At 40.6% G+C, this 26,826-nt stretch overlaps 1 protein-coding gene across 8 annotated transcripts in view; it reads right to left on the bottom strand.

Moving 5' to 3' along the window:
• The window catches only part of csnk1g2b (casein kinase 1, gamma 2b), a 36,144-nt gene extending 10,689 nt beyond the window's left edge, over positions 1 to 25,455 (bottom strand). For 4 of the 8 annotated variants that reach the window (XM_030433394.1, XM_030433397.1, XM_030433395.1 and 1 more), the window contains exons 1-3: positions 25,279 to 25,455; positions 21,551 to 22,358; positions 6,493 to 6,562 (exon numbers count right to left, since the gene is read on the bottom strand). In XM_030433394.1, the coding sequence (XP_030289254.1) occupies positions 6,493 to 6,562; positions 21,551 to 21,778 (298 nt within the window). In that variant the 5' untranslated portion in view covers positions 21,779 to 22,358; positions 25,279 to 25,455. Of the gene's footprint in view, positions 1 to 1,808; positions 1,875 to 6,492; positions 6,563 to 21,550; positions 22,359 to 25,030; positions 25,221 to 25,278 lie in introns of those variants that run through there. The other 4 variants (XM_030433391.1, XM_030433396.1, XM_030433393.1 and 1 more) reach the window with 2 other exon arrangements.
• Between the last annotated feature and the right edge of the window lie 1,371 nt (positions 25,456 to 26,826).

Raw genomic sequence — 26,826 nt, 5'->3', positions numbered from 1 at the left:
TCCAGGAATTCAAAACAATATGACATACAATACAATAGGAAGAGGATCGAGGAAGAACAAGCCCAAAAAACCCGCAACCCGCGACTACCAATATTTATAAGCAACTTTACAGAAAAACAAGCCCAAAGTCGCTTATAATAAGCGGACTTGGCAACTGTGTAACTCGGCTGTAACAACAAAACAAAAAAACTAACACTCTAATTTTCTCTGCAACAGCAAGCACTTTAAAAGAGAAGGATGAAACGTGCTGCCAATCATCACACTGATCTGACAACAACTTAAGCTAAAAGGCCAAACAAATGTAATTCTAACTATCATTTAGAGTCAAATCAAGTCGAGTCAAGTCTCCTGCATTATGGGATATGCTCTGGCTTTCACTACAAGCCAATTTCAGTGGTGCTCTGGTCGCCACTGTCTCGACAATTTGAGACAATCCAACCCATTGTTTCTCGGGCAGGCCCTCTCAGGCGACACAGTAATGGGGAAGGCTGCATCATGGCAGCTGAAGACAATGTTGCCCTACAATGAAATGTCCGAGTTAAGGGCCAAAGAGGAGAGGGCTGGAGAAGAGAGGACAGGGAATGCGTATTAAAGATTGAGATCATGGAGTGGAGTGTAGTGAGAGAGGAGGAGGAGGAGAAGTGACTTCCATTAGGCCCAGTGCTCTGGAGATGTTCTCACAAGGCTGAAATGTGATCAGCACTGGGGCTTGCACTGACTGAGCCTGAAGCTACCAATGCAACATAACTCATAAGCACAAGAATCCCTTAATATGCTTTTGGGCTGAACACTTGCAGTCACAAAATACATCAGCAATAGTTTGTTTTTATCAAGTTTACAATTCATTCTAACAGATTGTTTGCAGTTTTTAGTCTCTCTAGCTTCTTAAGAGTTCAGTCAAGCAATGATTTGAAAAACTAGGCCATTTTCTCTGACTCAACACAGCATTCTCTTCATTTATTGTGAGCAAAACTACCAACAAGTAGGTTATTTATCAGATGGCCTAGACTGTGTTTAAAATTAGTCATGAGATTGTTGTAATTCTTTATCTGGCAGTGTTTGTTATGTTGCAGAGGTGACCTAATTTGCTTTCTTACATTGCGTCCTTGGCATTATGACTGTCTGAATTACATAAAGAAAGCAGAGCTATATTGGTATGGGTGCAAGTGTGTACGTTTGAAAGACTTGTCCCAGTTTTCATCACACTTGATGCCGACAGTGAACCTGGAGTATCTCCCCTCCCATGACCAAAAAAAACACTGTGCTTGTCACTCACTAGTAACATCCCAAAACCCTTGTATGAGAGTAAATTATGTTTAATCAGACTTCTATCAAATATAATTGAGCAGTTAATATGAAATATGAATTGCTTCTATTTCTAGGATTTGTTGCTATGGTGCACCTATTTCAATGGTGCCGCTTTTAATGACATCTCAGGAGTTTTATCACTGACTTGTTCAAATAATCTTATAAATCTGACCTGTGATAATCCTACAATAGCAGTATTATTGCAGGATTTGCAGGATATAATATGATCAACACAGACTCACTGACACATAGCATGCCATGAAAGCTTTCTGGGCATTCGGTTACCCATCATGAAGAAGAAACCTCCTTATATATGGCATTACAATAAATTAATGTGGATGAGCTAAACTGGCCTGTGAAATACAATTTAATGACAGCTGCTTCATAAAACTCAAGTTATTCCCCTGACCATAGCAGTAAAGTGTCTGAAAAAGACGACACACTCAAGTTACCTAGAACTATGACAGTTGTATGACAGTTAGTAGCATTGCTATTCCTACCAAGAGTAACTGCAATGCCTGGTCTATTGTCAAGTGCTGGGAGGCAGGATCTCCAACAGCTGGGATCTGTTCAGGACAGGAGAGAATTAACAGTGCAGTGCAGATAAGCTCCTGCTGGGCGTTAAGCACTGAGCAGTCCACGCCGTGACATATTTGAGGCTCTTGGGTTGCACAGGACTGTCAGGGTCACATGTGCCCATTTAGCCAAGTTGACAACATAAGTAGATTTAATCTATCGCCTTGACTCCTCCCATGCTAGACAGTCAAGAAAGCCGTCCAGTCATATCATCATGGAGGAGCCAGTCATCAGTTGGAGATGGACCTTTCTGCTCAATCGTGTGGTAATATTATAGCTCCATTTTTAGATGACCGTAACACTGAGAGTGCCTCCGTCTGAATTTAAGGGATTTTTGTTTCTGCTTTATTTTGTCAAACTTAATATTCTGACTCCTGTTCAAAGTATCATGTGAGTAGTAAGAAGCTGAAACACAGTGGGATGGAATTCAACATTCATCCGTCAATGGTTCCTTCATTCCCAGATGCTCATTGCCTTCCAGTCACCACTTGTTGACTTTCACCATTATCTGAGGATGTGAAAAACAGCAGTTAAAGCAAAAATAAAGGAAACACTATATGTCTATGTATGTTTCTATTTTTGAAATTAAAAATATCTTTGCTTTGTGAAACTTGTAGTACTGCATGAAGATTATGATACAGGGCTTGCTAAACTGCATCATGGTTTTAGTCTAGGCCCTGTTGTCAATGTGTTTTTTTAAATGTATTTTAGATTATTTATACTGATCTGTCCATTGTGCATGCGCCTACCCTTTTTAGTGATGAAATTTGCAATTAGTGAGCTGAGTCTTGTCAATCTTGTACATAATTAGACTTGAAATGTACATCTGAATGACGTGTGCAGCAGCTTGCATAACTGAAATCATGTACAAAGTAGTGTAATAATGTGTGAATGTTTCAGTTTGCATTTAGAAGCACTAAAATGGCATCACATTAGCTTTTTCGATTAAACTACCTGTAGACACCTCCCTTCTCTTGTTGTGTGTAATGGTTAGGAACATGTTTACATGTTGCACAACCCGAGGCGTCAGTCAATACGAGTGAGACTGGGGGCCATCAATGGCCTCAGTTGGAAAGGGATGTCACAACCGAGGGCAGAGACAGACAAGCCTGGAGGAATCCTCTGCTATAATCAGAGGAAATGACACAGGAGATCACAGCCACAGTTACTGTTGAGTTTATGCTTGTGTGGCCATGCAATGTGCAATATTTGCTCACAAATCAGAATGACAGATTAAAACGTGAACAGCCATAAAGACAAATAGGCCACACCCTGTTAGCAACGCGTGTTCGAGTGTTTCCCTGCAATCTGCAGGCAGCAACAGTCAATCAGGGAGACAGCAGATACTGTGGCTAGGGAAGCTATCCAAGTAGACACACCATAATGTCCCGACTGCTTGTAGAGGGCCATCTATAAATAGTCAAGGACTGCCCTAATGCCCCACCTCCTCATCAACTGTGGAGGGCTTTTGCGCCGGCACAACTAGCTATGAAGCTGGCACGTGTCACTAAATTAGACCACACACTTGTCAGACAAGGGAGGATCACTGCAACAAGAGGACCAGGCCACTTGCAATAATCTTAGAAAGACAAACCCACATATACATAGAAGAATAGCCACATAAATATGTAAAATATGAGTTTTCAATACATATTATATTACAGTGACGAACCCCATAATCACACTGATGAGCCAGCTCTCATCAGAAAGCCGCTAGCTGAGCTATAACACTATTACCTAGGTTGAAATTCTCTCAAAAGGGCCATAAACCTGCTTCTAGTGACTGTGAAGACTCCACCACACTTCTCATCTTTCCGGTGGAGAAAAAGAGTCTGACAGTAGCCTCTCATGGCTGGTTAGCTCTGGCTACAAGCTCTACATTGCTGTCCATGCTACACTGAGCAGTCAGTCGCTCTCCCCCGTGTCCCCTGACCCTCCATGTCACACGCTATGTCGCAAGGAGGCCATGACACCAAATGTTGTTGCTCCCTTATTTCTCTGTTTTTCAAATATAGAGGCAGGTGGACCACCATAGGTATTTGTTTCACAAAAACAACATGTGCAGTAGGTAAAGGGAAGTTAATTTTCTGATTCCATTCGAATGGTTTTTGAAATCATTTTTGAACTTGAGAAAGTCACAGTTTGCCGTAACACTAGTTAAACATAGGACTGAGAACATACATAATTAGAAAGACTACACACCCAGCATTTACCTAGTGGACATTTTTTTGTCTAATGCTCACCAACACTCATACCTTAAGTTTTGGAGAGCCAGAATAGCATATTAGCTAGTTCGAATAACTGACTAACTCTCCGTTGACATAACTGCAGTTGTCAATATTGCCAGACTTCGTGATTTTTAAATTTTTTCTTTTAATACTTTTTATTTGCAGAGGTGGTGGCCATGTTGATTTTGGTGACATATTGAGCAAGATGATGTAGTTCACTAATGTTGTTTCACACAAAACTAAACGGTATTTAATGACAAACTTGCTCTTGCTTGACTTGCAGAATTATCTCACAAGGACGTTGAGGGACTAGCTACCCTTTAGCAGAATAGGCAAGCCTACTTTAGGGTAAAAATTGTGTAATAAAACGTCAGTAGGGACCTTGGTATCTGATGCAATTATAAATGACTTATAAATGAGAAGGCACAGAGAAGGGACAGAAAAGAGCTGATGGGACATCCAGGTGTGGGTGGTGGCAGTGCAAAAAGCAGCAAGAGTTAGAGACTGCACAGACCTCTTGACTTTATCTTTTGCTCTGGTCAGTTTGACTAAGTAGTGATGGCATGTTTGCGTAATCCACGCAAACTGAGACAAACATGACAGATGAGACTTTCAAACAACAGCCAGCCAGCCAGGCAGGCAGTACTGCGAAAACAAATCACGTCCTGGTCCCTCCCAACCATCTGACTCTGCTTTCTCTCTCGCACTCTGGAACTAGCTGACCAGCCAGACCAGATCAAAGAGCTGCTGCCCTGGAGCCACAGCTATGCATCATAGCACATTAACATGTTCAGGGCTGTGCTGAAGGAGAGGAAAGATTCTGGGTACTGTAGAGGTGGGATTAGAAAAGAGGAAGCAGGCTTTCATAGCATCCATTGACCCCCACAGATGTGGGAAGATAAACAAAAACACACTATGAAATTCAGCCTCAAGTAGAGTGGAAGCTGTTGGACTTGTGTTCATGTGTCTGTTTCTCTGTTGTTACATGTCCACACCAATGCAGATACAGTTGGAAATGCATCCTTCCTGCTACACTTTTGCCTTCCTTTACTGCTATGCTCATAATTTTAACATGCAAAAATCTGAACAACCAAGACCTGGTTGAACCATAGCTGCATAAATAAATAGCATATCTGGCATATATAGGTTAAAGGAGGTATCCACTAAGTTTTATTTTTTTTCCTTAACAAGCCAGAGACTAATAGGATTCAAGCATTATAATCCTGTATACAAATTGTCCCATACAAGCAGCATGGCATAAAAAAAATCCACTCAGCCAGCTCCATATCAGACTGTCAACATTTTTAGGGATTATATCTTTGTCCTCCTCTGTCTGTCCCATTTGTCCACTTATTCTCTGCAAACACATCCATTTCCATAGTGCCATTATTCTTAATTACAAATATTGTACTTACACGAGTGAACCTGACATACTCATGAGACCAGATGAGACCACTGAAACCTGCCCTGTGTTCTGTAAATTCTGCATTGGATTTGACATAAAACAATCTAACTGGATTATTAAAAGTGGATCGTAACCATTGAGGTATAAAGGGGAATTCCAGTGTTTTTAAAATCTGGCCCTATATTTACATGTTTTGGTGTGTAAATTAGTGCTTGTTTATCCACTTACATACTTCCAAGTGTCTGACAACATTACATAAACAATTTCTACTGAGAGACCTTCTTGTCAAAATAATTAGATTCTTATAGTAACCAGTAACACAAGTCTCATTCAAGAAGAAGTCTCACTCTGAAATCTGGTGTGGTGAGTCGATACCATTGTTGCCCCATCAAGATTAATAGTCAGCCATGACTTTGGAAATGCCTGCTGGCAGTTCCTCAAGGTAAACTCAAAACTCCCCTCTTCAACTTCGACTCAGCTTTCTTGCAACCATTCACCTCTTGCGAGATTTCAGAGTGTGACTTGTGTTACTGGTTACTAAAAGGATCTTATTATTATTATATCAGGCCTGTGAGTGGCAAAAACAGCACTTTTAGTGGATATAACTTTGACGGTCAGAGTGGCCCCAAAAGATTTCATAGCACCCTTTGCAGCTGAGGCAATCTACTGAGCTGAGTACAAGCCATTTTGTAAGTATGAATCATTTACACACACAAGCATGTATATATGGAGCCCAGGTTTAAAAATATCCAAGTATCCCTTTAAAGAGGGCAGTATTATCAGAGCAAAAACACAAAAGTGGAAGTCATTTATCACATTTATTCACCTTCAGGTGCACAAGATAGTGTATATAAAGTCTGAGTGTTCTCTTTTTGTTCAGCCTAATCTAGTGTAAAAAGGCCCGTTTCATTTTCAACTCATCACAGTGTTGCCCTCAGTCAGAGTGTAATAACCAACAGGCTGCATCTCTCTTACCTGAATTTCCCAACTGTTTGTAAAATCTATACTCCAAATGGAGCTGAGGCGCCCTGGACTTTATAGGTTCCTGAAAGAGAAGAGAGAGAAACCAAATTACTGTAATACTGTAATACTAACTGTAGTTTAATCAATAATGGCATATTGGCTGTTTGGTTTCAACACATCAATGCTTGCATGGCTTTCACACAATGAAGAGAAATTAAAAGGTACTATAACACCACAAAAGCAGGAAAGATTGTGAGAGCTTTCCCAAAAGGGAAACAAGTAGGAAGTGATGGACACACTTGCACACACATCAACATGTAATTAACCTAAATGCCTACAGTGCAGGGTTGTCCTCATCTTAATGCCTGACAGAATTTAAATTAAGTCTTGGGTCAGACTTGTGGGGTGTGAGAAGATAAAGAGCATTTCCAGCAGGTGAACAGGAGGTTTTTGTGATGACATGGCTGATAATCGACCTGCTAGGACATATTGTTCATTATATCGCCAGCTCCAGCTTTACAACCTAAAACGTAATCTGATTAACCCCACTCTCATGATGACAAGGGCATTATAGACAAACGTGACGAGGATAGAACAAACACACACCCAATTTAATTCCCTTCCTTAATCTTCAACTGCTGTACCACAGCCTGTGTTAAAGCCCCTGACCATAGTGGTGGTATGCAGCCCCCCTTTCACACACTGCCAGCAAATACTGGCTTTACATTGGTGCCCAGATGTACATTATCCTGTTTGTTGAACTGACTGAAAAAAAAAGCCCTGATGTGCCTGAGATTATGACATAACCAAGCATAATATTTACCTCTATCATTAGTCAGTAGAATGTAAGTGTTGGTGACGTCTGCATTTAAGTGAAACAGTGGGACGATAAGCTATCAAGCTTTCTCTACGTGTATCAAACTTGCTGCTCTACATACAAATGCATAAAAAAATGCCTAGAAGTTTATTCAGCTGTGCAACTTCTCAATAGGTGCTTGACGTGAGATTTAATCTAAATTTTCCCATGTGCATCCAGTTCCAAAGCACTTCTATTTTAAATTATATAAACTAGAAGCTGAAAGCTGTTAAGCTCCCACATTCACTCCATTAGGCCTTTATCAAATCAGGACCATTTTCTCTTCTGGTGCCCTGCTAGCACGTAGGAGTGCACACACAAAGCATGAACTGTTTTCGCCACAATAAGGGACTTTTCATCCTTTAAGATGACCGTTCTCAGCCCTTTGGGATGTGTTCTGTGGTTTCACTTGACGGTTTAATAAATAGACGTTTTAACAGCGATTGTTAAAAAATAAAAACTGACCAACCTCTCTTTACAGTATGCCTAATATCTCCCACACAGATTGCTTACTTAATCAATAATCCTAATTGTGGGGGGAAAAACAAGGTTCCTCAGATGTTACACAATTCTATCTCTGTTTGCCTTATATAGTACAATATCTGATTGATAAGCAAATCTCTACAAACAACAAATATATTGTATAGCCTGCTGTTCTGACATGTTCTGATGTTTTGTGAGGGGTGAGGCAGAGAGATTTCAATTCCAACATATCCCTGATTAAATTGACACAGACACCTGACTGGCTCATGATAATAGCCAGTTTTGTATGTTTGCATGACAAAGAGAGGGAGCTGCATTTGCAGAAGAGGAATAAGCAAGGGTTAGCAATTTATAAATTTTTTAGCATGTTTGTAAAAACAGACAAAAAAAACCTTTGAAAAAAAGAGGGTTAGGTACATGTTTTCAAGGTTTATAAAGTGTCATAGAAATCATAATAAAACATTTGTTCAACCAAAAAACTCTTTCATCCTATTAAAAGCTCATTGTAGATGATAATAATAATAATAATAATAATAATAATTGTCATCGTGTAACTGCGGTGTTACACGATTAGTATCATCATCTACAATGAGATACAGTGAAACCATGATATTCTCTAATGTTTACTGTACCATGAAAATTCCATACTGTTGCCACCCTTATGGACTCAATTATGACCAATAAGCATTACCGGTTTCAGCATTTCTGCCCAGAAGTCACTTGTAAAAACATTGACAAAAGTGAAAAAGAGGAATTATGAAAAAAGAGATGATCACAAAACATGGGGTATGAGTTTAGATCTTATGACGAACAACAAACCTTTGGTAAACACTACAGGAACTATGTAGTTTAATGTTTGGTTTGGGTTTTCAAGCAGAAAGAAGAAACAGAAGCCATACGCAGATGACAAGGTTAGATAAAGAGTTGCACAAGCTTATACTCACTACTGAAATACTGTATGTATCGGAAATGATTGTTATGACATCAGACGTGTTTTTTCTACAATCAAATAGAGAACAAATGGATTCGCCTGTTTCTATACGATCAATATAAAAAGTGACTTCAATACTTCCCTACAAAAAACAAAAACAAAACAGGATTTCAGCATCCTGCTCCAACATAATGCTAAAAAAGAAGGGTGCCAGAGAAATAAGAAGCCACTGTGCATTGCCAGGGGCTAGAAATTGAGAGTGGAAGTCAGGAGGCTATACAGAGGAGTGGAAGCCTGTAGGAGGAAGACACGTGACCAGTTGGGGAGTTGGAGCGGAGAACTGCTGTAGCATCATCCACCTCCTACATGAACTCGGACAATGAGCATGTCTCGCACAAGTAAGGCCATCAGGGAGGAGAGGAAAAGAAAATATAAAATATATAAATAATGAGAAGAAACAGATGGCAGCGAACCACAGGACCCTCTAAAACAGCTTACAATAGGAAACAGAGGCTTATGGCAGCTTTACGTACTTAAGAGTCATCTCTATTCCCAGCAGATGGGATAAGCTACGGCTGTGTAAATGACCAGGGCCATGCTGCAAATATCTGATGTAACATCTTTGCATATGACGGGGATTTTTCACAGCTCCTGCCCATATCAAAGACTTTTTGATCTTCTCCCTGTGCCGACATGCTCCCCCGACATGGCAGGGCTGTACTCAGAGGCAATTTTGTAAAAGGGAATGTACTGGGAGTTTATGTCTCCGAAGCATAAGCGCAAAAACGGAAGTCAGCTATCCTTTCACCTTGGTCCCCTTTGGAATTTTATATTTTAAAAAAATGTTGTTCATAAATTGAGTGACGCAACATCTGCAGGTCAAAATAAAAGCAAAATCTGTTTTCTGATAGCTAAAAAAATTCATCTTTAACTTTCGGTTGCCCTGTTCGGTGTCATACAGAGAGCAGCTCTGTCTTGGTTTGTGTCCAGGGCAGCTGACCCACAGGCCAGAAGGGCTCTTCCCTGTCTGACCTGCTGCCACAGTAACCTCTCCACTTCGGCTGTTCCACACTGCATTCAAGTGTTTCACTGTGTTTCTGTGTATCAGTGTATCAGTGTATCTGAAACCAAATTGTCCTTGAAAGAAAAAAGTTCTGTTTTATATCTAAAAAAATGTGAATTACAGCTCCATTAAAATCAAAATAATATTCCCCATTATAAAAGCTACTGTACCCTGGTGGACTGGAAGCATTTATTTAGCCTCCTCAGTTTAGGGACTTGTATGAGTCCTTGTCAGTTATTGCCATGAAACACAAATACAGTAATATATCCCCTTTTGATTGTCACCATCATTGTGATATTATAATATGTATATGTTCTATTTTAATAAGCGAATGCTTACTTTGAACTCTCATGTGTACTTGTGTGTGGTTTATGTCTGATATATGATTGATAGAAGATACATTTTACTATCTGTGTTAAAAAGAATAAGATCGATTCTAAGATGCATAGCAATTCTCTCTTGACAGAGTATATCTCAATGCAGAGAAGTCAATAATAGGACATTCAAAACCCCAATTTTGTACGTTATGATTGCCTGCAACAATTTTCTAAACCCAGGCTGAACATTCCTTAGAGCTGGACCAACTGGATGATGAAACCTAACCATCCTAAATATGTTTAATTATGGGCCATTATAAAAACACTTTTGTAGCAAGCAGTCACACTGACATGTAATTAAACATGTATACAAAAATATCGACGCATGAAGATGCATTGATAATTGTTAAGAAATGTCATCATAGTCTTTTAAATGAATTAATCTGAATCAAACCATGAGATGCCCTAAGATTCCCAACCCTAGTGCCTGTATATTAGTTTCAGTTGTGTTTTTGCTTTGCATTTTTCAATGGGTTTTTTGTTTGCCATGAAGTTGTCACAGTTTGTACACAACTTAGTCAATTAAAGTTACTTTCAAATACTTCTTTAAGTATTAAGTATAATTAGTTTCTAGCATTTTCATCCCATACTCGCAGGTTTAGGCCTGAATACTGACTACCTCACATGCAACTATGTAGGACAGAGAAGACATCTGTGGGAGTGGGTTGGCAGTGCACTTAATGTTGCTGATGAGTGTTGGGCATTCATGTCACCCTAGTCCAGTGGTTGCCCGCCCCTAGGGGGGCACGGACACTCTCCTGGGGGTCGCGAGTAGGCTACAGGATGGGAGGGAAGAAAAAAAAGTCAGGACATTTTTTTTTTTTAAAAAATCACGAAAATTCCCCCCATGTCGAAATGCAAGTGGTTGGACTATTATAACACACAAACAAATCATCCTTCTGGCGACTTTTTTTGTCAAAAGCAACTACCGACAAATCTAGCGACTTTTACTGGTGTTATTGGAGACTTTTGTGGTGTTTGGAGACTCTGACTTGAAAGCACGTATCACTCTGCAGTTACTGTGCTCAACGAGCAGCGGGTGCTGCCGTGAGTCCCTCCCCCGTCCAAAAGCACTCACAGGCAAAGGAAAAAGACATTACCACTGACACTGCACGTTTTTCTTCTTCGCCTTTTTCACGTGTTGTGCTGCTTTCTGTCAGTCAGTATCACATTGATGATCGCCATGGCTCAGGTGCAGCAAAAAAATCTGAAGTACGGCTTGAAATTCAAACTTTGTCGTAAAATATGCAGAGGAAAACTCGGGAGAAGCAGCCGCTAGACGTTCCTCTGTCGACCAGAAGAGAGTGAGAGATGGGCGAAAAAATCAAACTGAGCTTCAGCGTCTGTCCGAGGAGGACAGCAACAGGGCCAGGCTGCCTGGTGGAGGGAGGAAGAAGGCTAGCGAGGAACCTGAGATAAACATGTGGGAATGAGTTATCAGCAAACGGACACGCCACGAGAGAGTGTCCCGCAAAATGATCAGGGTGAAACAAATGTACGCCACCGTGAGTGACAGCAGAGATGAGGTGCTGGTTGGATGAATCGTTTCCTCCGCCGCAACAACTTCACTTGCAGAAGGATGCCAGAGAATTCACCGAGAAGCTGGCGAAGTTTGTGACATTTTCATCCCGGATTTTTGTGAGGAAGGAATTAAACGCCTGGTCCCAATTAAACGCCTGGTCTGTTATGTGATTGAAACAAATAAATGCTCCGGCTATTATTTGGTATTTTACGGTATGATAACTCTCCTGGCCCGGGGAGAGAGACACGCATGCAGCTGCAGACACATCAGAGAGGTAACGAGACGCGACTCATCATGACTGACAGGCATCAAGGCCACTCAGCGTTACCTTACCGACCCGCCCCCAGATATTCAATTCACCAAAACTGGGGGGCCAAGCTTGCAAAGGGTTGAGAACCCCTGCCCTAGTCGCAGTAAACTTGTTGTTAGTTGCGTTAGTTGCCAGTTCTGTTCTACCAGAAAGAAGGGTTATGTTGACATAGGCCTATACGAGCTGCTGGCCACAGCTAAAAAGATTACAGATGTGTTGATATTAGCACTCCCAGCAAATACTGCAGAGTAGGATCAAATCCTGTAGTTACAACGGCCTGGAGATGGTTGTGAGACTGCGAAATTAAATGTTACATGCCGTTTCAAGGATCCCTCTTAGAGTAAAACACTTGAAGCTTGTACAAATACATGATTATGTCATCACGGATTAGGTGGTGGTTTCTGTATTTTAACCTGTGGCTGCCTCTGTAGACTTGTGTGGATGAAGCAAGCCATCAGCAACACACAAAGTCCTCTGCCTGGGATTAACCAACTCTGCATATGATGTCATCTAGGCTAAATCTGATCTCTGCTCCAACACAGCTGAGAAAGATCAGTAACGACCTCAGTGACTGGATGGAGTAATGACCACCAAATGAAGAGGGAAAACTATGAATGACAGACATGATCACAACATTAAAGGGTAAATAGTAAACCACAGTGAGAGCCTAAAACACTTTAACTCATTGGTATTGCTGACCAATGAGATTAAAAATAAAAAAAAAGTCCTTTCAGCCTGTACAAACACAACAACTACAATTTCTTGTCTAGTATTCATAAATGATTACTGTTATTCTGTTAATCACTCTGAACATAAATTATGTGACTTGCAAGTTAATAGAGACATTTGTTTTGCTGCAGGTTTCAAAACCACAAAAATCCAGATCATGAAAAATGCCCCATCTGGTAATTATAAAGAAAGTGAGACAATATTCCTTCAGGGCCGGGATCCATCCACCATCCAATATTCATGGCACAAATAAACTGTTAGTTGCAGCCCTACATACATACAGCCCTACTAATAAATTGTTGCTTCTTAATAATACTGTAATTTCTGTCACTATGCCAACAGTCTATAACAACTAATAATTATTCCATGTTGTGGTGAAATACAACAAAAGATTACCCTTTGGTCCCATGAACAATATCTTGCAAAACAGCATGGTACAGTAAAGCAGCATGGATCAGTATAGCAGACAGCTGGAATGATGTAATGTAATGTAAATAAACATCTGTACTGTTTATTATCTGGACAGCCAGAGTGACATTCAATGGATGTGTACATATGAATGCCTATGAGTGTCATGTCCAGGGGAACCGACCCAACATCATGCATAAAGCCCAGAATAGACCCTAACCTTTGCCTGACACCAAGTAAACCATTTCACAATATGCAACTGGCAATGTGACGCGCCTCATCTGAGGCAGAGTAACTCAAATGTCGGCATTTCTACTCAGCAGCCTTCATGATGCTAATGGCTCCCTGTGGGCTTAAAACAAATGGAGAAGACTGAACTGTGTGGGGTACATGTGTTTTCACTATTCCACCAGACTTTATGATCACAGGTGTCTATGGTTGGGAGGTGATGTTAAGGAGTGAGTGGTGTCACAGAGCAACAGCTGGCTGCTGGCCAGCACTTCTCCTGTTTCAACTCAGATTTAACACACCCAGATGGAGCCATCAGCTGCCTCCTGAAACCCAGTGTGATAATCTGACACTTCTTGAAATCAGCCAGAATTAGACATCAATTGTATGTTCTGGAGGTATTATTTGTACTTGTATATATTATAGGAGGGGCCATGGAACAGTTGTGGTAGAGATAAATAAGGGACTAATAGCATAGGAACAAATAATGGTGTGTCATGTAATCTCACGGTCAACATTATTAGATGGCTTCCACAGAAGTTGATTATAATGTCTAGTATCATTATTAGGCAGTAGGGGGATCTAAGATAGCTGCCATATACTTCTCAAAATGAAAGTAAAAACTGCATTTCTTCTCTTTGTATTTTGATGTTAATTGACTTTTATACTTTAATTATGTATGGGCTATAAAAGCATTGGTCAATGCAACATATCAGCTTTCAAGGCTTCTTTTCCCCCTTTTTGTTTTCATGACAGCATTACAAGAAAAATCTATAGAAATACGCAGGTTTCAACAACAACATTAAAATTGGGCAGGCTTTTCAAAAGATGCTGACCTCAGCTGCCTCAGTCAGAGGGAGGCAAACGCAGCACACAGTGCTGCCAGTGATCAAAATGGTCATGGGAAGTTCCACTCACATAAACCCAAGAGGCAAGTCTCCTTTGTCATTGAATAGAGGAGCAGGGTATGGCATAACAATGTACAATGTTTTGTATTGTATTGTGCAGTCCTTTGTTTGTTTAACTTAAAATTTGTGTCCTGTCATAAATAGGAACAATAACACAGTACAGTCACTAAATAGTAGGACAGAGTGCTATTTTTGTTGTTCTGGATCTCTTCTACCACACACAGTCAATACAGGAAACATTATTTATTGAGTTTAAAGTTTAACAGCGACCAACGTTAAAGGGCTACTTAACAGCATTAAGGGTGTTCATGTTCAAATTTAAAGAGCAATGAATGGCTTGCAGGTCTTTTTTAGTACACATGGTCACCCACTTTCTCTGATAATACAACAGAAATACCTGGTGGTTTGGCGCCAGTAAAACCAAAGAGAAAAACAATGGAAAATATATTCTTAAGACAAAAACATAGATAGAAGCACAACACTGACAAGGAACAGTTGATTCATGAAAGGAGTTGTTATTCAAACAATACAGTCTCACTTTCCTACCAAAATATAAACAAGTAACCCACTGACTAGAGGGGGATCACCAGGGAGTTTCTGATAAGAAAACACACATCTCTACTTGTTGTTGGATATTGTCTGTCCTTTCTAGTAGAGAAACATCTAAATATCACAATATGCACTTTATCTGTTTAAAATGTACAAACACAACTGGCAATCTTAGCAAAATCACCCATCTTCTACATAAATGGTTTAGCATCCAATCTGATCTCCAGTGCACAACCTACAGGTACTTGATTTGTTTAATATGCATTCTTCGTGTAAACGGATTCAGCGTGGGTACCGAGGGTCTGACAACACATCGCATCAGAAGCTCACATGCAGTTGGAAATGGCGCAAGAGATCATGATCATAGAACATAGCAAGTGTCTGCTGTTTTCACTGGCTTCAGAGTCATTAATTGCATTTTAAAACACATTATCAATGCTGCTCCCATACAATCAGAGAAATAAGGGTAATAACTTAATGTTATTATTTATATATGTGGTTTTCCTTGTATGACGTGTCAAAATGTCTGTCTCCTAATTCCTTATGCTCTGCACTATAAATCCTGTCAAACTCAGGCCGTGCAGCAACAAAGTTTAATCTCTTACATGGTATGATGCGGCTTTAATTCTAACCTCAAGCCTTGCCATTTTGTCTTGCAAAGCAAACTCTCAAAAATAGAACTGAGGTCAATTTGGCTTCAGCTCTTTTCAAATTACCATAATCTGACTCTGGTTTGGTTATTTTGGCTCTAGTTTACCACTTCAATTACAATGCTATAAAGAAAAGTTAAGACAGAACAGCACAGTGTAAATTCATGGTAGTCGCCATAATCACCAAGAGAATGTGAGAAACTTGTTAAGTACTGCAACAGCCTTGAACATTATAGAGACAATAATCTATAAAATAAAAAGTGTCAGTGCAACTGCTTAACAAATCTGTAAAATATGATGGTGCTTTATCATGAACTAGGATCTACACTTGCAAGGTACAAATTACAGAGCAGTCACCGCTTGTCAGACACACAGCACAGACAATATTCAAACATACTTTTTACTTAATTTCTCAATCAAACACTGACACTGCTCTTGTTCTACTCTGAAGTCACAGACATTTATACTCTCCTGAGCCAGTTTATTCCTTCTACTAAATCATCCTCAAAGCAACAATGTGTGTCTGTGTTGCTTGTGGCTACTGATTCATTAGAGGATTAGCTAGTTGACTCTAGGTAGGCTTTTACATGCTGTTGACATCCAAGGATTTATTCATTTAGCCTGCCCAGCATGCTCTCTGGAGAGCCCAAGCAGGGTAGGGGAGAACTTAAATCGTCAAAATGTCACTTTAATTCCAGCCAAACATGCTGAGAGAGCTTTTGGGCCTTTGCAGTTCTTCGACAACTGCCTCATGAGGAGCTGGTGTAAGCTGCTGAGCTAGACTGCAACAAGAGCTGCTTATCATGCTTCAGTGGGAGGCAGGCATGAGAGTTCAGTACAACACCTCAGATCTCCATCAGAGCATCACGACTGACCAGCAGCCTGAGAGGCTTCACGCATGTAAACCACCTTAGTCTTATGCCTCTGCATCAGTGACTCAGCCAAAAGAAAACCAAAACTCTGCCAGAGACATCCCATCCTTCTCCCTACATACAGTACAATTACATTTCACACAGAGCAGTGGTGCTCTTGGGAAGGAATACACAATATTTTATGAAACCTCTGAAGCACACATATTTTTTGGCATCTTGGGAGCAAAACAACACAACACATTTGACCCATCATGCCCTCAAAAGATTTGAATAGTGATAATGTCAGCAAACATGTTATTTGTCAATCTACACAATCCACAAGACACATAACAATACTAGCGTGTGGAATCAAGTATGCAGAGAATGCTGTAAGCCTAGTATCTGCACTCCGTATAGCTCTGTTCTAGTCTTCACCAACTCGTACATTTTGGAGATGAGGAGGCAGCATAAGATGGATTCATCTTGGCCTTTTCTGACCACTGCAGCTATAAATTAGACTGAACCAAATATTACATTAACAGGCCAGAAAACCAAAACAATTAACTGAAAGACGCTTAATCACTGTGTAGCACTGAGGGAAACTGCAGAGTCTGGTGGTATTTGACTGTGGGTTCATCAATACAAATTAGACTCTCATTACACATTGTCATTTGACCAGATTCTCATATTAAATATGAGCTTGAATGGCACTCAACAGAGCGCATTCCTCCACCAACAGTCCTCTTCTACACTCACTCATAGGTAACAGCCAGCTGAAAACACCTGATTTTTTCACCATGATCCATGCACCAGTCTCTTAGAATTAACGAATATGTTGAAAACTTTTTGAGTTTTAAAGTACGTAAGAAAAAGTCCAGGAACCATCCATTTTTCCAGATCTGCAACAAAAGTTAATGGGGTCAATCTGGGCCAACATCCACCCATCCTCCATCCAAGTTTCATGAGAACCTGTCCAGTAATTTTTGTGTAATCCTACTGACAAACGAACCAACCAATCAACAATCAAACCGACACGGGCTAAAACATAACCTCGGCTGAGGTAATTAGTGTAGCCTTAAAGATTTAACTGAGATTAGGGTTATCTTTTACTATACACAAGTTATAATTCACACTTGACTATGAATTTAGCAAGCTACCTTTCTCTAACAAACAAAGACACAAAAACTGTCCTTTTGAATATCAAAATGACAGAGTAGATTTCATCTATGTGAAGTCTTTGCTCTTGTGTAAATGGTACAGACATAAACGGAGCACATTTACCAGTCAGACAACAGCCAAGTTTTATATTTTGTCTTTTGAGGCTCCAGCTGATCGGGTCCACTACTGCCACTTGTGATTTCAGTTGGAGCAATCAGGGTCACAGGCATAGGTTACAAATGGAAATCATTTTTAAGTCTGATATCCATCCATGCTTTGAGCAAGCAATGCCACCATACACTACACAGAGTTAAACACTGTTCTGTATGTACATGGCACACAATGCACAGTAGGTCTCAGTGTTTACTGTGCTGGCCTCCCTAGATGATCACTTCAATATCATCCCCGTCTCTGAGCTATGGGGGGCACTGTACAATAAGTCCCAACACTATAACATTCACTTTTAACTCTCCCCCCCATTTTTGGCACATATTACAGCCACTTGTCATCGTCAAAAGCATCCGTCGCCACAAAGGGCCCTCCAACTGGTTTATTACTTATTACTGATAACACCAGCATGTCTCACAGGCACCTCACACCTGTAAATGAATGACCAACAACATGAAAAGGGACCACATTGAAATACAAGCCGTAAAGCTTGTATCTTCGACCGTTTGCACAGTGGACTGGTGGAAATGTCAGTGAAAACCAATTCTATTGGATTTCTGGGCGCAAAGAATGGATTAGATGGGTGTGTGCATGGGTCCTGCACCCAAGGCTAACACAGGGATGGGGTTAACAGAGGGCTGATGACCTTGATAAGACAGTGCCCTGAAGATAGTGGCAGGAAGAGTGAGAAAGCACTACACCAGGATAGTGAGGGTGGTAAAATAAAAATAGTACGGCAGTTATGTGAAAAACAATAAATCAAAAAAATTACAAATAAAAAAGCGGATAAGTTGGTCATTTTCTCACTGGACAGGTATGTCACCATGCCGGCGTCATGTATTGGTGGAGATGGTGCTGTCCCTTCACCCTTTAAATGAGCCTGATGGCCGCTAGTTTCTACAGTAAGCAGACATTAGATGCTACTGTTTCTTTAAGACATCGGGATCTCCCCTTGGGAGTTAAGCCTGCAGTGTGCTTAAAGCTGTGGCTATATGGTCCTGCCTCCACCACACAGGCGTTTGTCAGTGTGAGAAAGCATCCAGTCGAACCAAAGACTGAACCACTGTGTGTCGACACGGCCTGCTAACAAAGACGACCTTTCAGCACTCAGCAGTTTCCCCCTTCACTCTCGCTTTATTGCAGCAACAGTCGCAGCAGTCCCAGATCCACTGACAGAGGATCCTGTGCACACTGCCCTGCCATACATCTCTATCTCTGCTGTCACGTGGTGGAGCAGGGTGACACTGGCATTCACCTTTGTCCCAGGTGCAGGCAGGCACCACCCACATGGCCAACTCCGCACGTTGGTACACAAGACACTAAGCACATAAAGGCACCAGCTCAACACTGAGTAATCACTACATGCCGTGGTGCAGAAGTCGACGTCTTCTATTCATTTCAACAAAGGAGAGAGATTAAACTTGTTTTAACCAGCCACATAACAAATTACACTTTGCCACCGTAACAATGCTGCCTTCTTGGTAGCTGAGCAACATTTCATTCAACCAGTCACTAAGTAATAATTGACATATTTCCTTCATACTGAGACCAAGGGTTGATCAGTTAAGAAATCATATTGGTTACCATTTGATTTTAATGACAAGGGGAACACTGGACTAAGCACAGTCTATAACAAAGTCTGAAATGACTAGTTGTTCAACAGAAAGTGAATTGTCAGATCTCCAGATAATCCTATCTGTCGCTGAATTTATGTATCATGTATTAAATAACAGCACATTTTCAACTCATCATTAAGCAAATACAAGCAATAGCAATGTAAATTTTTCACAATTTCCTGAACTTTACAGATAAAACATTTTGTCAATTAGTTGGAGATACTTAAAAACAAAACAAAACAATAAATTACTCAAATTAATGATTGGCTGCAGCCCTAACACGCTATATCCCTGACAGAATATAAGATTTGAGCAGTTGACTCTATATATCTACTCATATTTGCTTCATTCTTATCCAATTATAATAGCATTATGTCAAACTGTACAACCACATCATGAACAAACAGCATTTTCTCAGTCTTATCTATCCATGCTAACATTTATTAAAGTTTTTATCTACGAGTGAGCAATTACCACCAAAGTGACTGACAGACTGCGGAGGACACTCTACTCATGTCAAGCATGTGTTAGCAGGTGGTCGTAGATAACAGGGCTGTTATTTGTCTTCGTCCATAAGGAGGAGCTCAGTAACAGCCTCTGACAAAATAGAGGCTTAACTGGACAGGCAGTGACATTCACTGGGTTACCCCCAGGAGCTGTGAGATCAGGGACAGACAGAAAATGTGGACAGACAACTGTGCCAGAGTCTGGGTTACCCCGAGAATCGACAGGGGAGAAGACCTCTCCATGTCAGGTGTCACAACACCAGGCCAAAAAACTTCTCAAACATTCTGTGTAATTTGTACAGTTTGTGTTGAAAAATTGAGCCTAAAAGGATCCTTTTCATAAACATCAAAAGGAAGCAAATGGAGTCACTGTAACTGATAATGAACAAGGAGAAAACATGAATCATCATCTGAAATCTGTCGCCAAAATGAAACCCTAAATAATTCTCACAACCAGGCCCTAACATTAGCCAGGCCTCGTTGACACCATTTGCACACTTCCCCTTCTCACAATTATACATTCAAATAAACGCTGGGTCCAGTGGGCCACGAGATCCATGGAGCAGTGTCATGGCCCTAATACCAGATCCAGATATAGCTGGACACCATGGGGATAAAAATACCCAAACAGATGGGAGGGTTCACAGGCAAGGGGGGGGAGAGGCAGCAAGCACAACTAAAGATTTCAGAGAGGGGAACTGCAATTATAGCTGTTTGCTAACCTCTGCCTTCTATGTGGTTAGCAAAGTATTCAGTGGATGCCCATTCAGAGATAATGACCTCGCTGGGAGATACAAATGTAAGGATAATCACACACAGACCAGGGCAGATGTGGTGGAGATGACGCCTAGTCCACATCAGCTTCGGTACAACTACTTAACTAGAGTCCGAGTTAGGTCTTGCTTACATTAGGGCACCGTCAGTGAAAGAAATATCTGCGTGCGATCAAAGCGATGCAAGTGGCAACACATTTATAACAAAGAAATGACGTGCAGAGGAAATGGTTGAGCAGCCACTGGCTGACCTAGAATCTACAAAAACAAAGAGACCTCGATATTTCACGTGGCTGCTCACAACCTGTTTAAATGCTACTGATCCAGTGGCACTGAAAAAAAAGTATTCATGCTGGGACAAAACAAAAGATGCAGTAAATTATTGATTGCTCATAAGGCCTGGTGTGAGCCTATTAAAGGGAGGGCTTGCAAAGGCATCGACATCAACTCCTCTGAATGAGGAAAGGGTAGGAAAGGTAGTTCATAGGTTTGAGCACCTAGCTTCCACAAAGAAAATTATCCAAGACTGAGTCTCTTATCAATGAAACACTTCCAAGGCAAGAACTTTATCTTCGAGGACATCAAGTAAGAATCACCACTTGTTTAGAGCCACTTTAAGGAACTTAAAAATACATGAATCAATTTGCATACAATACATTTGCCCTCTCTTTGAAATGAAGTAAATATGTGGCTGTCCTTCTATGAAAATAAAAACACCATTCAAGACATGATTTAACTTATTATCCAGTCCGAACCCACTCTTCTTTACCTCTGTGATAAACAAAAGCAGAACATGGTTGAATACATAAAACATTTTTTAAAATTTAAACATAACTTTCCCTGCTGAAAGAGCATACTAAACATCAGATAAGCATGACTCTTCATACAGGATCCACTGAGATATACCAGAATACTAATGTGGTTGATATCTACAATTATGAGTTCATATTTCTGTTACGTCACCAAACCTAAGGATGAACTTACCAATTTGATGGCCACATATTCGTTAGTATAGAGGTTTTTTCCCAACCGCAGCTCTCCAAAGTTCCCGCAGCCGATTTTTTTGCCCACACGGAAGTTTGGGCCAACCATAAGCACTCCAGAATTGGTCCCTGAACTCCGGCCCCCATGTCCAGTCCTGCCGCCTGCTGTCTTAGACATCTTTTTCCCTTCCTCTGTCTCTCCCTTGCCCCCTCTCTTGTCAAAATCCATAAGCTTGTGATACCCTGGCCTCTCCACGGTTATTCTCCAGCCATGCAAATCATAGAAACTCCAATAACAACGACAGAGGGGGGTTTAGGGAGGGGGAGACGGACAAATCTCACAGGACAGAGGAAAGGTGTTGCTGTTAAAATGTGCACTCGTTCAGAAGACACTTCAATGCGCTCAAGCTACAGCTGAAGTGCCCCGTGTGTTTATCAGACCGCTCTTTTGCTGAGTGCTTCCCTTTTTCTCTTCGTGTTCCTTGTTTACCAAGGGGGATCCTTTCTTATGCGTTTCTCCAGCTCCAGTCTCAGAGTAGCATGTCCCTGCCTGAGGAGTAGGCAGGTTGTGCTAGGATGTGCCCACAGCCACACATACAATGCTAGTCATAAAATAGCACTCCGAAACCCAGCTACTGCATCCACAAGGCCACTTGGGAACATCTCCAGGAGTGCCTCATTCCTTCTGGTCAGCCTTGAGTGACACAGTGGTAGCTCTCCATGTTGCAGGGCCACAGCAGACGAGGCAACCCAGATTTAGAGAAAAATGCGCGGGGGGCGACAGGTTGGGTTTGATGTCCGCTGGAGATCTGCGAAAGCAAAAACAGACAGAAATCAATCTGTTTTCTGTACAGCCTCTAACAACAACATATTTTGGCATATTCAAAGGTTTTAAAAAGAAAGCTGGTGCTCACTATGTTTACTATCTTCTGATGAAATACCCTCTCAAGTAGCTATCACAATCTACACTTATAAGTCATCAATATAAGCCAAAATATTGGAAGTATTAACAAATCAATCATACTCTGTACCTGTTGCATTTCCTTGCCATGAAATGATTGAAATTTTCAGACAAATAGTTGAACCTTTCACTTTTAGCTCAATGTACGGTTTCCTACTACAGCTGAAATGAGATCTTGCTTCAGACCAGTGCAAGGCAAATCCAATAAAGCAATCGATATGAGCGGAAATATTCCAAAGAGGACCTTCAGACATGAGAGAAAAGCTTTCTTTTACAATTGGACCTATTTTTCGTATGTACAACAATCATGTATCTAATGTTCTGAAACACCAATGAGCTACGTTTCAGACTATTGAACACATACAAAAATGTAAAAGGAGAACAGATATCAGACTAAGCCATGCCTTGATCAACAGATAAATATGCCATGCCAGGCACGAACAACAAACACAACCATTACTTCAGGTTTCATTGGCAGTGTGACTTGACCATCTCTGTGCAGCCTTTTGCTTACAATCACATGCAGACATCTCTGTCCAGCGCAGCTCTCCTAACTCCCTTATGTCTATGATGATGTTGGTGGTGCTGCATGCAGGCCCAGCGATGGGCAGCTACTCTTTGCTATGGAAAGGCACTTACACGGATCAATGACTGCTGTAATGCCTCATCTCATCATAACATTTGCATCACTGGGAAGCATATTATTGGAAGGATTTGGATACAGTCTGGTCTACAACTAGCTCAGGATTATATAATCATCACAGGACTGAAACACAGTATTATCAGACATACATTTGCAAACAGTAAGCATTGATTTGTGAAAAATATTTATCAAAATCACTCACACATGGCACAGATAACATTTCCTTGAGTAGGCAACATTATATTAACTACACTAGTTACTGAAGCCTGAAACATTAGGAGGTGCATCTGTGTGTAAATAAACCAAGAACATCTTGTGCATGTCTGTCTTCTTTTCATAATGCAATCAGCATGCCTGAGAAAAAGACCACATTTAAAGGCCAGGTCTGCGGTCAATCATTACACTGTCATGTCTTCCTTGTTGCATGCTCATGGAATGCCTGCTTACTAGACTACCTTGTCACAAGACTGGAAGTAATATAAAGGAGGTAGGTACAAGCTAAGATTATCAAGTGATCACAAAGACTAATAAAGCAATGTGCACTATTCTGAGCACTTTATTTGCCAAGGTTACCCAAAAAAAAGTCCATACTTTAAAACAAAAGTAGTAAATACTATAAAACATTAGTGTGTGAACACGATAAAGGAGAGAGATGCCCCTGGAACACAACAAAGATCTATCTAGCCAATTAACTTACTATCTGAAGTAACTTCTTGGCCATCTTAGCCCATATGTCTAGTCTGACTCATTTCAGGAAGTTGTGTGTTGTTTTTCACGTCAGCTGTTTGGTATAGCCAACACGTTCTTCAATATACAACGAATAAGCTGTCATATATTCTTAGCTTTGAGGTGGATATCAAACTACAAAGAATAACACCAATAATGATGTCCTAAATGAAATCTTGGTGCTCTAACGTCCGCCTGCTAGAATCGACGTTGGACTCAATACAGTTAGCTCGTAATAAGACGACGCAGGCGGGTTTCAAACCTTATAAATATAAATCCTACTACTAACAGAGAGCCTCAAATTGACAAAAACAACAGTAGTAGTATTACAGCACTTGGATACAACTGTCAATGTTTCCTTGTAGTGCACAAAATATCTTCTCTTTAAAGCTTATGTTAATGCTAGCTAACAGCTAACTGGCTACCGAACAGTGCCTGGCAGCTGTCATTTAGCGCTAGTTTCGGGTGATTCAAAGTAGCTGCGTTTTCTCTTTGATAGCACGTTACGCCATTAGACAAAGTAGATAAAATCTTACTAAAAACCCCGTCGATGTTTGTCATCGGGAAATCGAGGGTTAACATAATACTGTTAGCTATTTCGGCGGACAAGGCCGGATACTCTGAGGCTATCTTGGCGTTTGTTAGCAAGCTCAAGTTAGCTTGACATCGTTCAGTCGTAGCAAGTTTTATTCTGCTGAGCCGTTTTAGTGTGCTCTCTGAACAACATTACAGTATTGTCTATAGATAAATGTATATAGAGTATACGCAAATCTTACTGTTGCTGCTCAATCGAAATGCCACATAACGTTACCAGCAACAAGCTAACCAAGCTAGCACCTACCAAAAACACCGTTTAGTCTTGGCCCAACGCCTGATAAAAACCAGCTAACGATGTAACGTTAGCTAATCTGTTAACAGTAGTCAACCATAAGAACACAAGCCAGCTAACCTTTAGCGAACAAATTTAAATTTAACAAGTCGAAGTAGGACATAACATACAATATTCATTGATTGACATTCCCTCTGCTACAGTAACCTGGTTAGTTAGTAAATGCTTAATAACTGAGAAATAACAATGTCCCTAGCGACGTTGTAACTAATTAATGCCATCGACCGAAGTCACTTTATAATTAAATGAATCGTTGTTTCACCTGAGAGGATCGTTTTTGAGTTCAGATTCCAGGTACAGCCATTATCCTGACCACTGCCGGGCAACTCCTTAATCCTAAACAACCGACTGCACTCCAACGGCAGCCTGGGATCTCTTACCGCTTGGCTCACAAGCTAGCCATTTAGCAAGCTAGCACCCGGGCTAACACACGAAGCATTAGCAGGAACCTTAGTGTGCGCCAAGACGGTGTTACGAATAAACAGCTGCCAGCAAATGAGAGCGTATTACCTTCAAATGTTGGCTATCGAAACGTAGTCCAAGTCATGGTTCCCCGGTCTCATTTCGTTTTTCTTGCCCTCAAGTCAAGTTGCTATGATTTCACTGTTGTCTCTTTAAGCCTCCCTCTGCTGCCGATGCCCAGGCACAGCGTCACGCTGGCTCTCAGCACTGCGCTACGCCGGAAAACTCACGCAACTGGTTTGGAGAATGAGCTGAACATCAGGCGCGCGCAGGTCACCGAGGAGCTGCCACAAACAAACATGTCGATTTTGTTGACAGATCAGCAGCCTTCATCAAACCGAAGCTAAAATGGTGTGACCTTATTGACATATCTGCAACCTGGCAAACGTGCGCAACATAATTATATCATTTAGTTTGGTTTTTAAACACAAATTAGGGGATTTTTGTCTTTGATAGGATTCATTCAAGTATGTTTTCATGCCACAGGTGTGTGACTACAGTCTATATTTGGAGTTAGTTCTTAATTAATTAGTTTCCTGTACTGATGTTTGTATCTTGAACAAAAGTCTTATTTTCAGAATATCAAATTATACAGTAATATTTCACAGGTGCAAAATCCAAATACCATATGTTGCCAAAGATCCAACAGATGAAATCCTGATGTGGAATTTACACCAGATGCATTGAACAATTATTGAAGGTTCTATACCTTGTTGTAGTAAAAATGTTGATGAAATCAAACTCAGAGCAGAAATAATTTAATGTTAACCAGTCGATAGATTGACAGAAAATTAAACAGCGCTGATTTGGCCGACCAGTACTTGATTTTGGGAGCCAATGCCAGTAGATATTCGGGAGTAAAACACTGAATATTAATATATTGGCCAGTATACTCGCAGTTTTTGGGGTTTTTTTTTGCAGTGATCCTTCAAATATGGTTAACAAACACTTGATAGATGAGATCCGTAACGGACAACGTTGTAAAGACATCATATTAGAATATTAGTTTGGTAAAAGTGAAAGCCATCCATGCTAGGAGTACTTGAGTGAAGGTCTTGAAGTTTCTGATATTGAATGTGTCAAGTATCAAAAAGTACAAGTTTCAAGTAAATTATACATATATTCACATGTATTGTATAAACTTTGCACTATGGGTGGACTTATTGTCAGCCTGGCCTATAATCGGATTCTATTTTCAGCTTTTTTCTGAGTATCAGAAGCAGTGTTTTTATTTTAGTCTGATTGCTGATCAAATTAGTTAAATAAAAAAAAGTGTGCTTCTTTAGCTCTGATGTAGCATGTAATGCGGAAAGTAACTAGTAACCAAATTATAGAAGAAATGCAGTGAGTAAAAAGTACAATGTTTGCCTTCAAGCTGTAGCGGAGTGGAAGTAAATGCACTGACATACATTCTGAGTGCAGCGAAACCGTAAACTTCACATAACTTTTTTCTATCTCAAAGAACTTCTCAGGCATTAACTTTGTTCTAGATAATCAATGCTACAGTATATTGGTTGGCCAGATATGTAGAAAATCACGTATAGAATGATGCAACAGACTGGAATGATGAAATGTTATTATCATATGATCACAATA

Source organism: Sparus aurata, chromosome 11 (assembly GCF_900880675.1).
Source record: "Sparus aurata chromosome 11, fSpaAur1.1, whole genome shotgun sequence".
NCBI lineage: Eukaryota > Metazoa > Chordata > Actinopteri > Spariformes > Sparidae > Sparus > Sparus aurata.
This window is presented reverse-complemented; position numbering and strand designations above follow the sequence as displayed.